Source organism: Myotis daubentonii, chromosome 4 (assembly GCF_963259705.1).
Source record: "Myotis daubentonii chromosome 4, mMyoDau2.1, whole genome shotgun sequence".
Lineage (NCBI taxonomy): Eukaryota > Metazoa > Chordata > Mammalia > Chiroptera > Vespertilionidae > Myotis > Myotis daubentonii.
Window position 1 is genome coordinate 83,302,530 of NC_081843.1, and position 13,597 is coordinate 83,316,126.

Sequence of the window (13,597 nt, forward strand, 5' to 3'; positions counted from 1 at the left end):
GAATCGAACCTGGGACCTTTCAGTCTGCAGGCTGACACTCTAACCATCGAGCCAAACCGGCTAGGGCACATGTCCAACTTTCAAGTAGAACTAACACAGCTGGATTCAAGAATCTGGAGTTCTGAAGACTGTTGAAACAAGATATTTAAATGTGGGATTGGTCTCTAAAGCCACGAAAATGGAGAAATCTGTGAGTGTGGATAAAGAAGGGAATCCAAGACTAACCCCTGGTTTGACTTAAATTTTCTGGGGGTCTAAATTTCCTCTCAATCATGTCTATTAATTCGCACTCACTTCCCCCCGAGTTTTGTAATTTTGGAATATGAACTCATCTTTGCCTTGAGACAAGATGGGACCCAGTCTGAAGACCTGTCCCTCCGGGAAGAACAGTTTCATATTGTATCTGCCAGGTGCTCAAGGAACATCACCAGCACAGGAATACCTTTCAGGTAAGTTTCTCAGTTTAAGGGTCCTTCGCTCACTCTGGTGATATAAATTCAATTCCTAAAGTTTCAAGTTAAGAATTCTCAGGTGATCTGGATATGTCAGAATCTGAAAATGGATAAATAGGGGGGGAAATCAAATCGAGCACCTATTTTACCTTTGCTATACAGACTATTTCAGGGTAACCAAATAGTTGGTGAGAAAATACTTTTTAGTATAGATTCACCATGCTAATAAAATAGAATGATTAATATAATCACCATTTTCAACCCCTAATTTCTGGGGGAAAACACTGATATTAAAATCATTAGAATAAAAGAAAGGAGCATTTTATAATGAATACTAGGGGCCCAGTGCATGAATTCATGCACCTTGAAAGGAACTGTAGGCCACGAGGCTGCGGTGGGCACAGGGGCAAGTCTCGGCCCATCCTCTGTGCCCCTGCCTGGCCCCTACTGCCGCAGCCCCCAGAACCCTCTCTGCCAGCAGCCCCGCTCCTGCTGCTGCAACCCAGACTGATGGCACCGGTCCTGCTTGCATCCACTGACAGTGCAGAACAATTGGGGCCGGCACCAGCAGTGGGTGCAAGTGGCAGCCGCTGCCCGATCACCCCACAGGAGCAGGGGGAGGTGGAGAAGCCCTCAGGGGCGATCAGGGCTGGCAGCCACTGCTTGCACCCACTGACAGCACCAAGTAATCAGGGCCGACGCCGGGCACCAGCAGCAGGTACAAGCGCCGGGCAGGACCGCGGCACACGGGAGCAAAGAATTTTCAGTGACCACCAGAGGCTCACCCCTATGACAGCAACTGGCACCCCGCCTTGGTCTGGTGCCCCACTCACCTGCTCTACCATCCCACTAGGGCCTACACCCACCATGTTCTGCATTCTGCCGCCTGCTGCCGACGCCCACCATGTTCCCATGCACGTCCCCTGGTGGTCAGCGCATGTCATAGCGACCGGTTGTTCGGTTGTTGTGCCATTTGGTCTATTTGCATATTAGGGTTTTATATGTAGAGATATAAAGCAGCTATCACCTGCATTCAAAGATCAATCCTAATGTCATAACTAAATAATCATAATTAAAAATAGGACAACTGTATTAGTTTGCTAGCTAGGGTTACAATAACAAAGTACCACAGACTGGGTGGCTTCAACAACAGAAATTCATTTTCTCACAGTTCTGGAGGCTAAAAAGCTGAGATCAAGGGGCCTTCTGGGTTGATTTCTTCTAGGTTTTAGATGGCTGCCTTCTCATGGGTCCTCACATGAACTTTCCTCTCTAGGCATGCATCCTGATGTCTTTCTTTTTTTAAAACCCTCACCTGAGGATATACTTTAGAGAGAGGAGGAGGACAGAGAGAGGAGGAGGGGGAGGGAAGGAAGTAGAGAGAGAGAAAACACGTCATGTGAGAGAGAAACATTGATTGGCTGCCTTCCATATGTGTCTGACCTGGGACTGAACCCACAACCTAGGTAAGTGCCCTGACCTGGACTCAAACCCAAAACCTTTTGGTGTATGGGATAATACTACAAGCAAGTCCAAATTTCCTCTACTTATAAGGATAGCAATCCGATTGGATTAGGGCCCACCCAAACAGCCTCATTCTAACTTAATCACCTCTTTAAAGGACCTATCTCCAAATACAGTCACATTCGGAAGAAGTGGGAATTAACTCTTCAACAAATAAATTTGGAGGATACAATTAGCCCACAACAACCACCAAACATCATGTGCCTCCTGATGTAATTGGAAGTGCTCAGCACCCTCTATATCCTTAAGAAAATTTACCAAACTGAATCAAGCATTAAATCCAAGAACCACTTTATGAAGACTAGAGAAACGTGTCAAATGATACTGTGAGGATACAACTAGCTAAACACAGAATGTGGGGAATTTTACATGACAAATGACTTTTTGTCAACAAAAATAAGCTTTTAAAAGAGGGAGGAGAAACATGAGAGATTTGAGATATCAATGTGTAGACCTTATTTGTATCTCGATTCAAACAAATAGATACAAAAATATATATTTTTGAGACAATTGGGGAAAATTACACACAAACTAGTTTGCTGATACACAAAGCACTCACTCCAGTTTTCTGTCTCTAGCAGCCTTCACAGCCTGGTTCTCCGTTCTGCACCCTGTTCTCCAGAGGGGGCATCCTGCACCACCGTTTACTGCCTATCTGTTTCCCTGGAAGAAATGCCATGACCCAGGAGAACAACTGTAACCACATGCTGCTATTTATCATCACCAGGGTTCTGTGCCTCTCTTCTCTAAATGCCCACCACAAACCCCGACATTCTGCCTTGTGGCTTCCTGAAATTTGCTGGGAACAGAAAGTGAAAATTTAAATACAGCAGTTCCTGCCTTACGGAGCAGTGAGAGAGGCAGAGAGGGGTGTCTTCCCAGTTTGCTAGTTGGTAGAGGACCTACGTATCTGAGGGAATTGACTGTATTGGGCAGAAAGAAAGAAGCCTTTTGGCCTGTATCAGACAATCTGTATCAAGAGGGTGGAGCAGGGATACGCAGGTGCTGAAGTAGAGAAATTCCTCTCAATAGAGGACAATCTAGTTTTTAATGTCACTTTCTCCTGGTTCGTAGGAGTGTTTTGCTTTTTGGTTTCGTGGTGAGTTTTCATTTTATTTTACATCTTCATAGTACACTAATGAAAAATGAGAAAAAGGCTACCCTGGAGTCTGCTATTTAGATGCCATTTTGAACTAGGAGACTTTTACATAATTTGTTAAAGATGAATAATTGTATGTATAGTATTTCAGTGATAAATTGTGTGGCATATTTCATTTATTTATCACCTACCTGAGAAAGAATTTATGAAAGGTAGAAAGCTGCAAACATCACCAAGGTTGTAACTACATGTTGAGTCATAAAACTGTTCCAAAAAACAATTATACTAATAAATTTAAAATATTGATATCTTTTTAAATTTCAGTATAAGAAAATACAAACAAAATTAAGAGACAACTCAGACACAGGAAGAAGAGATCAACAAATATTATAAGCAAATGGTTAATATCTACAATTAATTCTACAACACAAAATTTTAGTAAGACAAATATCTAACAAAGACTTTGAAAGCACAATTCCCAAAAGAGGTAACCAAAATGGCCAACAATCATAAGAAACGTGTTCAACTTCACCAGAAATCAGGAAAATAAAAATGAAAAGAAGTATTCCACACTAATCACATTGGGGAAAATGCAGAAGTCTAACAATACCAAGTGGGAAAACGACAGTCCATCTGGGTCTTAAACGATAGAGAGGATTTAGATAACATCGAAAGTGGAAAGCTATTTGGCAAGATTTGGTAAAAATGAAACATGAATCTACTGATTTGCAGTCCTACTTTTAGGTTTGTTTGTGCCTTATGTTATATCACATAGAAATGTTCATTTTAGCAACCTTTTATGGTAGTAGGGAAAAATTGGAAACAACCCAAGTGTTCATCAATAGATTTGACAAATGCTTTTTTGTTCACTGACAATGTAATACTATACAGCAATATAACTAAAGCTATAATATATAAATTTCAAAGTATGTTAAGGAAAAGCCTGCAGAAATATACACACAATAGCGAATAACACAGCATAGTTAAGTTACAAAATTTTTTTAAAGTAAGTGCAATAATGTTATAGTTTGTTTACTATGCATGCATATATAGCCAAAATATAAAAACATGAATGGAAATTAGAGACACCAAGTTTAGGAAAACGGTAACCTCCATTCCATCTGGGTTTTAAAGGACACAGAGGATTTAGCATCGAAAGTGGAGAGCAATGGGCATCTTGAGCAAGGAAAATAACAGAAGCTACACAGCAAGTTGGGAAAGGGTATGGTGTTTGGTGAGCAAAATGTGTAATGTCTGACGAAAGCAGGGAAAACTTTATTTAGGACTCTACAGCCTTAGCTAGTTCTAAGTCAAACAGATATAGCTATATTAGTATTTATTATACAACTTACTAATATATATATACCAGAGACAAATGGCCTGGAAAAGAATAGGCTATACCTTAAAACCAAAAATCTGATCTGAATATGGCAAAAGAATTACCTTAGTTTTAATTTCTTTGCCTATGAAATAAAATTTAAGTAGACAGTCCCCGACTGACATATCATTGGCCCACAAGTTTCTACTACTCACTGCATGCTGAATAAATTGGTGTCCATAATTCAATTCTGGCTCCCTGGATAAATTTTTTCAACAAGTTTTTAAATAGGCCTGGCAATTCTCATTCACAATAAGACTCATGCTTATCTCAGCAATTTTAAAAGAATGTTTTGACCGAGGCAGTCTGACCACATGGTGTCAGAGAGATAGCTGGCCTCGCCAACACCTGTCTGGAGGCCTCACAGGCATGGACGCTGCTCTGCGCCCAGAGGAGCTCAGCAAATCCTGCGCAGCTGCCCCCTGGGACCAGGCAGGGGCTCTGCCCTCCTGATGGCCTCCTGACTGGGGAGCAGGGGGCTGCAGGGGGCTGGAGACCCCACTGGAGGCCTATCACAGCAGACACGCCCAGCCCGAGGCCAGCACCTCCAGGTAGTGAGGGGTGAGTCCCCAGACGACTCCCTGACTGAACTGCTGTTCTCCAGCGCCGGCTGGGCCTGTGAAGGACTTCTCCCCAGCAGCCACCTGGACCAAAACGGCCCCAAAACAGGAAGAAACCAAGGGAGCCTCCTGGGGGGCAGGTGCAAGCTGGGCTGGCACTCAGCTGGAAGGGTTCCAAGACACCCGGTTTGAGGAAGAAGACTGGGCTTGGCTGGGCCCCGCTCCCTCGCCTCTATGAGTACAGGGCCTGGGTGGTGTCTGGGTTGAGGAAAGGTCAGGTGAAGCTGGACCCTTAGTGGAGGTGGACAGGGTGTTTGTGATCTCTGGCCCATTACTGTGACCCTTGTCAATTACAAACTAAAACAGCTTTGTAACCACCTCCAGTAGGTGTACCCCCCACTCATCCACCCCCCGAAAGGCCACTTTGACCAGGACTGTGGGAGGGAGCCTTCAAAGGCACCTTTGACAGTTCCTGGGATGCCCTGGGCAGCAGTGAGCACTCTGGGAGCCTGAGAGGGGGCGGGGGGAGGAGAGGTGGGGGTGTGCCTGGCGGGGCCTCACCTGGTCAAGGTGCTATTCAAGCTGCCAACTCGAAGCAGGTGCAGTAGTGTAACACACAGCCATCTACACACACACACTTGTTTTCCGTATTCTCAGTGCTTTTTCTGATCTGTTTCTGATATTAGAACCACAGGCCCATGATGGATGTGGAACACTTCTCAATCGCTCTTTAAATTGTCACTTTCAAAATCGTATTTAATGACAAATACATTAAAAGTGTTTTATTCCTACAAAAAAAATTTTTTGAAGTTGCTTCTAAGGTTTTCAGGCTACTAAACCATCAGTGAACTAATAAGATAAAGACATTGCAGAACTTGAGGACACTTCTATTATTAGAATAATCTCCTATATTTCTCTTGGCTACAGAGAAAAGTAGCAAGATAAAAATAACAAAAATGTAACCACGCCAATATTCTCAGCTAGCTTTGTAAGAGACTTACCACTCAGGTCATTTCCCAAATATTTCCTAAAATCTAAGACAGCAACAAAGCACCTTGTTAACCACGTATACTCAGTTTTCATCAATATGATTCTTTTTTTCTACACTTTATTGTATACAAGGCTAAATAAAGATATTTTAATGTGGGCATTACTGGGGCTTTGATAAAGGGACATTTTGACTAGACCTTAAATATAAACTAGTACATTTCCAAATTGAGTGGGAAAATTTATGTTTTATATGAAACAGATATCCTCATAGCTTCTCTGAGCCTTCTTTCCTTCCTGAGAGAACTTTCCTCTGACCAAAGACAGCAATCAAAGATGCAGGAAGATCAGGGACTAGAGTGAGGGTCAGAGGCAAGGTACAGTTAATTCACAGATGGGATGAGATGGGCATGGACCATTATCTGGACACAAACTAAGTACATAAGGAGGAGAAACATTTTTACTTTCTCATCTTCGAAAGGTCTATTCTAGGGGAAACTTCTATTTGTCAACTGATAATTTACTTCACTTCAATAGTCTGTATCTCAAAATCTGATTTTTCTCAAAGTTACCATTCGTAAAAGGGATCTGGCTGCTAAATATCAAAAGGCGAGTACCCCCTCTCTTTATATGCTCCTGATTATGCATTTATTATGCAGTGGAATGTAGAATATTTGTAGCCACAGTAGTACCCCTGTTCTCAAGCTACAGACTGCACAGAAAATTACCTACTTCTAACTGCTCCCTCAGAAAAGGATTTCATGGTTATCATAAACCTCCTTGCTGATTTTAGGGGACCAGGTCAATATCTTCTTAACTGCTTGTTATAACAGACTGACACAATATATGACATGCAATACACATGTAATACAGTTATAACATTTCCAAACAACCCAGAAATGAAAAAGATGAATGCATCCGGTAATTGGTGTCATCAGGGAAATCTGTTGCACACACAACTTGATAACATCTTTTTTGAAAATAGCAATTCTGTGTTTTGATGAGGCCATTTTGACCCAGCTGTGTTGCAGGCAAAACATATATACTGTGGAGGCAAATTTTACGGTTCTAAATTATTATAAAGGTTTACACTCACATTTACAGGAAGTTCAAACTTTTATATTAAATACACCCCAACTCGGTACTGTCTCAGTATTACCGGTGATCTACTTACTGTATTCCCTCTAAAATATGCACGATTACAAGGTAACTTTCATTAAAAGTACTAAAGTGACTATTCTCCTGAACTTAGAAAACTACCTGCTCAATAGTTAGGGATATCTAGCAACTCGCCTCCTTCATTCTACTTATTCATTAAACAAACATTTGGGGTCTCTGCTATCTTTGGGTCTCAGTGGAAAACGTATTTAGGTAGGAGATTAAAGACTTACCAGCTGAAAGACGTAATAAATTTAGTCCCTACTGCGACCCGACCCTAGTCAACAACTGAAATGATTCTGGCCTTTTAAGTATCACCTTTCGGGGTACTATGTCAGGGGTCTGGAAGGACCCAGCTCCATGTTTTAAGGAAGGTTTTTAGAAATTAAGGGATAAAGAAACGTGGGACAGGCACTCTGAGCGCGACCTCCGGTTGGAGGTTGATGACTGGGCTGAGGACCGCTGTCAGCCGGACGAGTTCTCACGACAAGTCCCGCGCTCGGGTGGGTTATAATCACCTTTCCTGGTGCCTCCGCGGTCCCGTCTATAAAATGGGACAACTTAATAGTCACCTACCTGCTCAGCGCTCCTTTGAAGGTAACTAATGAACGCTCTCCGGGTGCACTTAAAACGATCAGATGCTACAAAATCATGGAGTGGGATCTCTAAAAGGAGATGGCGATGTAAGCCGCCAGGGCTGATTAAGGCACGGCAGCCCCCACCCCACCCCACCCGGCCCTCTCCCCACCTGCGCCCGCCGCATCTCGGCGCCCAGGACCGCGTCGTCGGGTCTGCACTCCCGGACCCGGGGCGGCCGCCCTCGCAGCCGCGGCGCCCGCGCCGACCGGACCAGACAAAAGGAAGGGGGTCTGCGGAGCCCACCTGCCCCGGCTCCCCGGAGAAGGCACGGGACGGGCAGCTCCGACCCGCAGCGCCGCCCCGAGCCCGCCGCCCGGCTCGCGTTTCCGCGCCGTGTAATTCCACCCTCGCCCGGGGCGCGCCCCGCCGCCGCCGCGGAGCCGCAGGTGCCCAAGTTGCCCGGCCGCCGCCCCTCCCCGGCGGCCGCGCAGCCAGCCTTGCCCTCCGCGTCCTCCGGGCAGCGCCGCCGGGCCGGGCCGAGCCGGTGCCCGCGAGGAGCCCTCCGCCCGCCGCTCCCGGAGCCGCCGGCCTCACCTGCGTCCCGAGCCCGAGCCGCTGTTCCGCGCCCCTCCCGGCGCCCGCGGCCCGGCCCCGGCGAGGAGCGCGGTGCTCCCGCGGCGGCGATGCCGGTTCCGCGGGACGGGAAGCGACAGGAGCCAAACCCCGCGCAACGCGCTCGAGCGGCGCCGGCGGACGGGCCCGCGGCCTGGTGTCGAGCCGGTCCCTCCCGCGTCTGCGCTTCGACCTGAGCCCGCGTGGGCGGCGCCGCCCTGACCCCGCGCAGACCCGCGAGCAGCGCGGCCGCGCCCGGCGGGCGGGCCCGTGGGAAAGTTCGCTCCCGTCTTCCCAGCCTCGGGCGGCAGAAGTGGCCCTTGGCGTCGCGGTGGCCTCCCAGCCCACCTGCTCGGTCTATTCCACAATCTACCTCCACGATCCACCTGCACGGCCCACCTGCACGCCGCCTAAGGCTCTTCCCATGCCCGGGGGCTGAGTCTTCCCTTCGGACACCACCCCTAAGTCGCTTACCTCCTGGTGCCGAAGGGCCCACCTGTGCGCAGCCAGTTGCACCGCTGTAGTGTTCTTGCCTCCACTCTTGGCAGGTGGCAGTGAGTAAGAGCTGGAGGCTGGAGGTCAACCCAAGTACTTATTCAGGGAGCCAGGAGGCCGCCCGAAGTAAATGATGACACGTTAGCGGCAATAAACTCTGGACTCAGAGCAATGAAAATACACGATCGAAAGATATTTTTAGACATGCTAAGTTTTAAATGTTCTTTCCATGCATCCTTTCTCAGAAAAACAACCAGAGAATGTGCTCCAGCGCAACAGGAGTGATGAGGGGCTGATAGCAGGGGAGGTGACACCCAAGACCACTGTGGTAGGTACAGGGCCCCGAAAGGTCCACACCCCACTCCCCGCAGCCCGGGAGTATGTGACAGTACACGGCGAAGGGGACTCTGCTGATGCGATTGGTTATGGACCCGAATGGGAAGAGTATGCTGGGTTGTCCAGGTGGACGATTCTAATCGCACAATCCTTTAGAACAGTGGTTCTCAACCTTGGCTGCACATTAGAATCACCTGGGAATCTTTTTAAAACCCTGATTTCTGGGCCTCCTCTTCCGGAAATTCTGTTTCTTTGTTACCAATGTTGTGGCCCCACCCCATAACAAAGAAACAGAATTTCCAGAGGATGAGGCCCAGAAATCAGGAATTTAAAAAGATTCCCAGGTGATTCTAATGTGCAGCCAAGGTTGAGAACCACTGCTTTAGAAGCAGATACTTTTTCCCAGCTGGAGTCAGAAAAGTGAAGTGGAAGACATCAGAATGATTTAAAGTCCAAGAGAGCTTTCATCTTCCTTTGCTTGAAGGGAAAGAAACATGGAAAACATGAGAAAAAAAAAATGCTGGCAGCTTGTGAAAGCCAAGAACTGGCTGGACTTACAGTGCTTCTAATGGTTAATAAATGAGTTTTTTTAAGTATAAGGTGTATTACAACCAGGCCTGAAAGAAGACAAGACAAAAAGTCTTAATGCTTTCTACTAATTAAGGGATGTGAATTAGCCTCCTGTTTCCTATGAAGTCAGAGAAATGATAGGGCTGACGAATTTGGCAAATAAGAACACAGCAGACTCAGTTCAAAGAGAATTTTGAATAAAATTTTAGCACAGAAATACTCATACTATAAAATGTTTTGTTGTTAGAAATTTAAAATTGACTGGTATTTGTCATTTATATAGCAACCTAAAGTGAGCCCTCAGACCAATGGTTCTCAACCTTGGCAGCACACTGGAAACTTCTGAAGAGCTTGTGAAAACACTCATGCCCCATTGTCTTCCTGTAGAACCGCATCGGAATTTCTTTCAGTGGGGCCTCAGGTGACCCCAATGCATGGTCAAGGGTGAGAACCATGGTCCTTAAGAGGAGTGAATTTGCACGAGTCTGGTGAACTAAAACTAGCCCAGCTGCTGTGGCGTGGCTCAGTGGTTGAGCATCGACCTGTGAACCAGGAGGTCATGGTTAGATTCCCGGTCAGGGCACATGCTCAGGTTGTGAGCTTGATCCCCAGAAGGGGCGTAGGTAGGAGGCAGCAAATCCATGATTCTCTCTCATCATTGATGTTTCTCTCTCTCCTTCTCCCTTCCTCTCTGAAATCAATAAAAAATATATTCAAAACAAAACAAATCTACCAATAGTTCAAAAATTTTGATCTGTTATATGGAGTGCTAGCTACTGTTTTTATTTTGAGCCCTCTGAAATTTGGTAATATGCTTTCCATGTATTTAACCATGCTAAATTCCAGTCAAGACCATGGTTTGGAAACCTTGCATCATAAGTAGATACTGTCTGTCTTTTAAAACAGCACTTTCCAAGCCTTGACTGTTCTCTGGGTTATTAGCATGTAATTTACATTTTGGGCCACCCTTCGTGTGCCTTCTTCTGATTTTTCTTCTTGTTATATGTGTCCCATACTATTTCTTCAGTGTACTTTTGGTGATAGACCTGGAAGATAGAACTGGGTAGTTGAAAAGATAGGGGGGGAAAAATGAAGAAATAAAATTTGAAGGTACCAAATACTTTAAATGTTTACTTGCAAAATGACTAAGGGAACACTGTTCTGCACCCATCATATGTGCTTATGACTCTGGCAAATCTAGGCAACTCCTGCTATTGATTCATGGTGCGTCTGCTTTGGCACCTACTTTGAAGGTACAGAAATAGCCAGCTGCCGTATGGCTGGTGTGTATGGAACGGGGCTCCATCTCCTCCACTGTCCTATACAATGTTCCAAATCTCAGCGCCTCATACTCAGAGCTGGATTCTAAGGCATCAGATGCATCTTTAACCCAGAGGTCAGCTGTTCCTGTTCTTCTCAGTCTGCTCTTTTCTCTATTTCCTCAAGAAACCCAACCACACCAAGGATATCGCCATCGTTGTAGTTTTGTGGATCACCTCACACAATATATCCTTCAAAATATCACCGTGCTGGCCCTTCCTGGGTGTCTGCTCCTGGCTGCACAATCACTGGGCTCCTCTTTTTGCCCTTCCCACCCCGCAGGTTTCAGCTCAGCACGCCCACCCTGGTTTTGGCATTCCCAGCCCTTTCTTTCTCAGCTGTTTCAATCTCTCCTATCTCTCTTTTTTCCTTCTACAGAGAAATTTAGGGGTTTTCTAGTTTCTACTTCTAAACTTTTATACCTCACAGAGCTCACCAACCAAGGACCTTCCAGGCACTAGGGCCCATTCCCCGAGGGCAGCGGGAGATAGTAAATTTAAAATGAATATACAGTGAAATTTCTAACAAATATTTTTACTGTGAAATATTTATATTTTCCCATTCCTACCTCCTAGAAAAAAAATCAGGCTATTTATTTCCTAAGTGTCTAAATGAAACCACAGGGCATAGAATAGTGTTGAACTGAACATAAAATTGGGTTTAACATAGAAGTCATTTCCTAAAACACTCACAAGTCAGGATGGGGTGGTGGGGATAAGAAAACTGGGAAATTAAGAAGGGTGAAGGGGATACATTAGTTGGAAAGATTTGGGGAAGGTAGACATTGTCTACCCTGAAAATGCTTCATGATATAATAACCTATGTGTTATTTGAAAAGAGTTTATGAAGGGCAATCCAGTAATAGGACTATGAAACTGCAAGTAGAGAAATAGTGTGATAAATGTCCCTACTCTAGAACATTTGGTTAATGGCTGAAATAATTAATAAGGAATTCATACCATAGAGGTGTTTAGCTAGTATTTAAAAAGATAACCAGAATGACCAGATTTATCACTGATCCATATCAAAAGATTTGTGTTTTTTAAATTTTTTTAAAAAAATTATTATTGATGTCAGAGAGGGAGAGAGAGATAGAAACATCAATGATAAGAGAATCATTGATCAGCTGCCTCCTGCACTCCCCCTACTGGGATTGAGCCTGCGACCCTGACTGGGAATCGAACCGAGACCTCCTGGTTTATAGATTAACACTCAACCACTGAGCTACACCAGCCGGCCATATATCAAAAGGTTTAATAATTAGTATAGGATGATATAAATGATTCTTCATTCATGTTATTGGCGGGGTTCAAAATAGACAGACTGGCAAGTACTTCATAGTTAACTCCACATTTGCATGAACAGGAAATAAGAATCCAACAATCCCAGGAGGCTATGCTGTTGAGAATGGCTTGACCCTAAACCTAAGGACTCCGTTGAGTTACATGTCTAGACATTTTTGGAGGAGTCTGCTGTCTGATCTGATCAGAAGGTTGGCAGAATCTTACAACTAGAATATTGGTGGATCAGCCTGGAGTGAATCTTTCCTACAGAGTTCTGGAAAGGACTAAGGAGAGGACATCACTGAATTCACAGAGTAGGTTAATGACCTTTTTCTCCCCCAATATTTTTGTATGGTGGTGAGACACACATGGAATTTACCACTCCAAGCACTTTTAAGTGCGCAGTTCGGGGGTATTAAATACACTGATAATGTTGTGCTACCATCACCACCAAACATCTCCAGAACCCTTTTCACCTTACAGCACTGAAACTATGCATCCACTAAACCATCTTCCTATGATTCACTCCCTTCAGCCCTTGCAATCACCATTCTACTTTCTGTCTCTGTGATTTGGACTACTTAAAGCACCTCATTTAAGTGGAATCATGCATATTTGTCTTAACTTATTTCACTTAGCATGAGATCCTCCAGTGCATCCATTTGCAGCATGTGTAGGAATTTCCTTCCTTTCTCAGACTGACTAACATTCCACTGTCACATTTTCTTTTGCCTACGTGTTTTCTAGTGTTTGTAGCGCTGGCAAATTTTGGCCTGAGATTTGCTTTCATTGTAACATTCTTGCTGGTAGCCAGACTTTGGGGGAGGAGAAGTTTAGTCCTTACATATCTCTTTGAACCAGGTTACCAACAAGTACCTAATAATTAGGAATGATCAAATTGGTTTAGGTAATTTCTCAACATGTTGTTTATCATCTTTATCATCAACATCTTTACATGCTTAGTTACTAAATCTAAAGTTCACAAATTTTCAGAAAACATATAGCCATATTTAGTGAAAAGTTGTTTTATGTTAAAGTAGGCAAATTTTCAGCATTAAAAAAACCCTTATTGAGTTACCTGATTATTGGTTTAATTCATTTATTTGTAGGATTTTTTATTTAATTTTTTTTGCCAAATAAAGTAATTTTAAATAATCTCCAGAGCTTGAACTTTGATTTTTAAATGGAGGCAGAGTTTGGATTCTGTCTTTTAGGAAAATGACGGAAAAATATTTTGGGGGGGC

General features: G+C 44.5%; 1 protein-coding gene across 5 annotated transcripts in view; it reads right to left on the minus strand.

Moving 5' to 3' along the window:
- Nucleotides 1-8,886, minus strand: part of RNF180 (ring finger protein 180) — a 91,965-nt gene extending 83,079 nt beyond the window's left edge. The window contains exon 1 of one of the 5 annotated variants that reach the window (XR_009452670.1): nucleotides 7,907-8,129. Coding sequence is in view for 2 of the 5 variants with exons in the window: in XM_059694542.1 (XP_059550525.1) it covers nucleotides 7,907-7,921 (15 nt within the window). In the remaining 3 variants the exon portion in view is untranslated. Of the gene's footprint in view, nucleotides 1-7,906; nucleotides 8,130-8,331; nucleotides 8,524-8,823 lie in introns of those variants that run through there. The other 4 variants (XM_059694544.1, XM_059694543.1, XM_059694542.1 and 1 more) reach the window with 4 other exon arrangements.
- Between the last annotated feature and the right edge of the window lie 4,711 nt (nucleotides 8,887-13,597).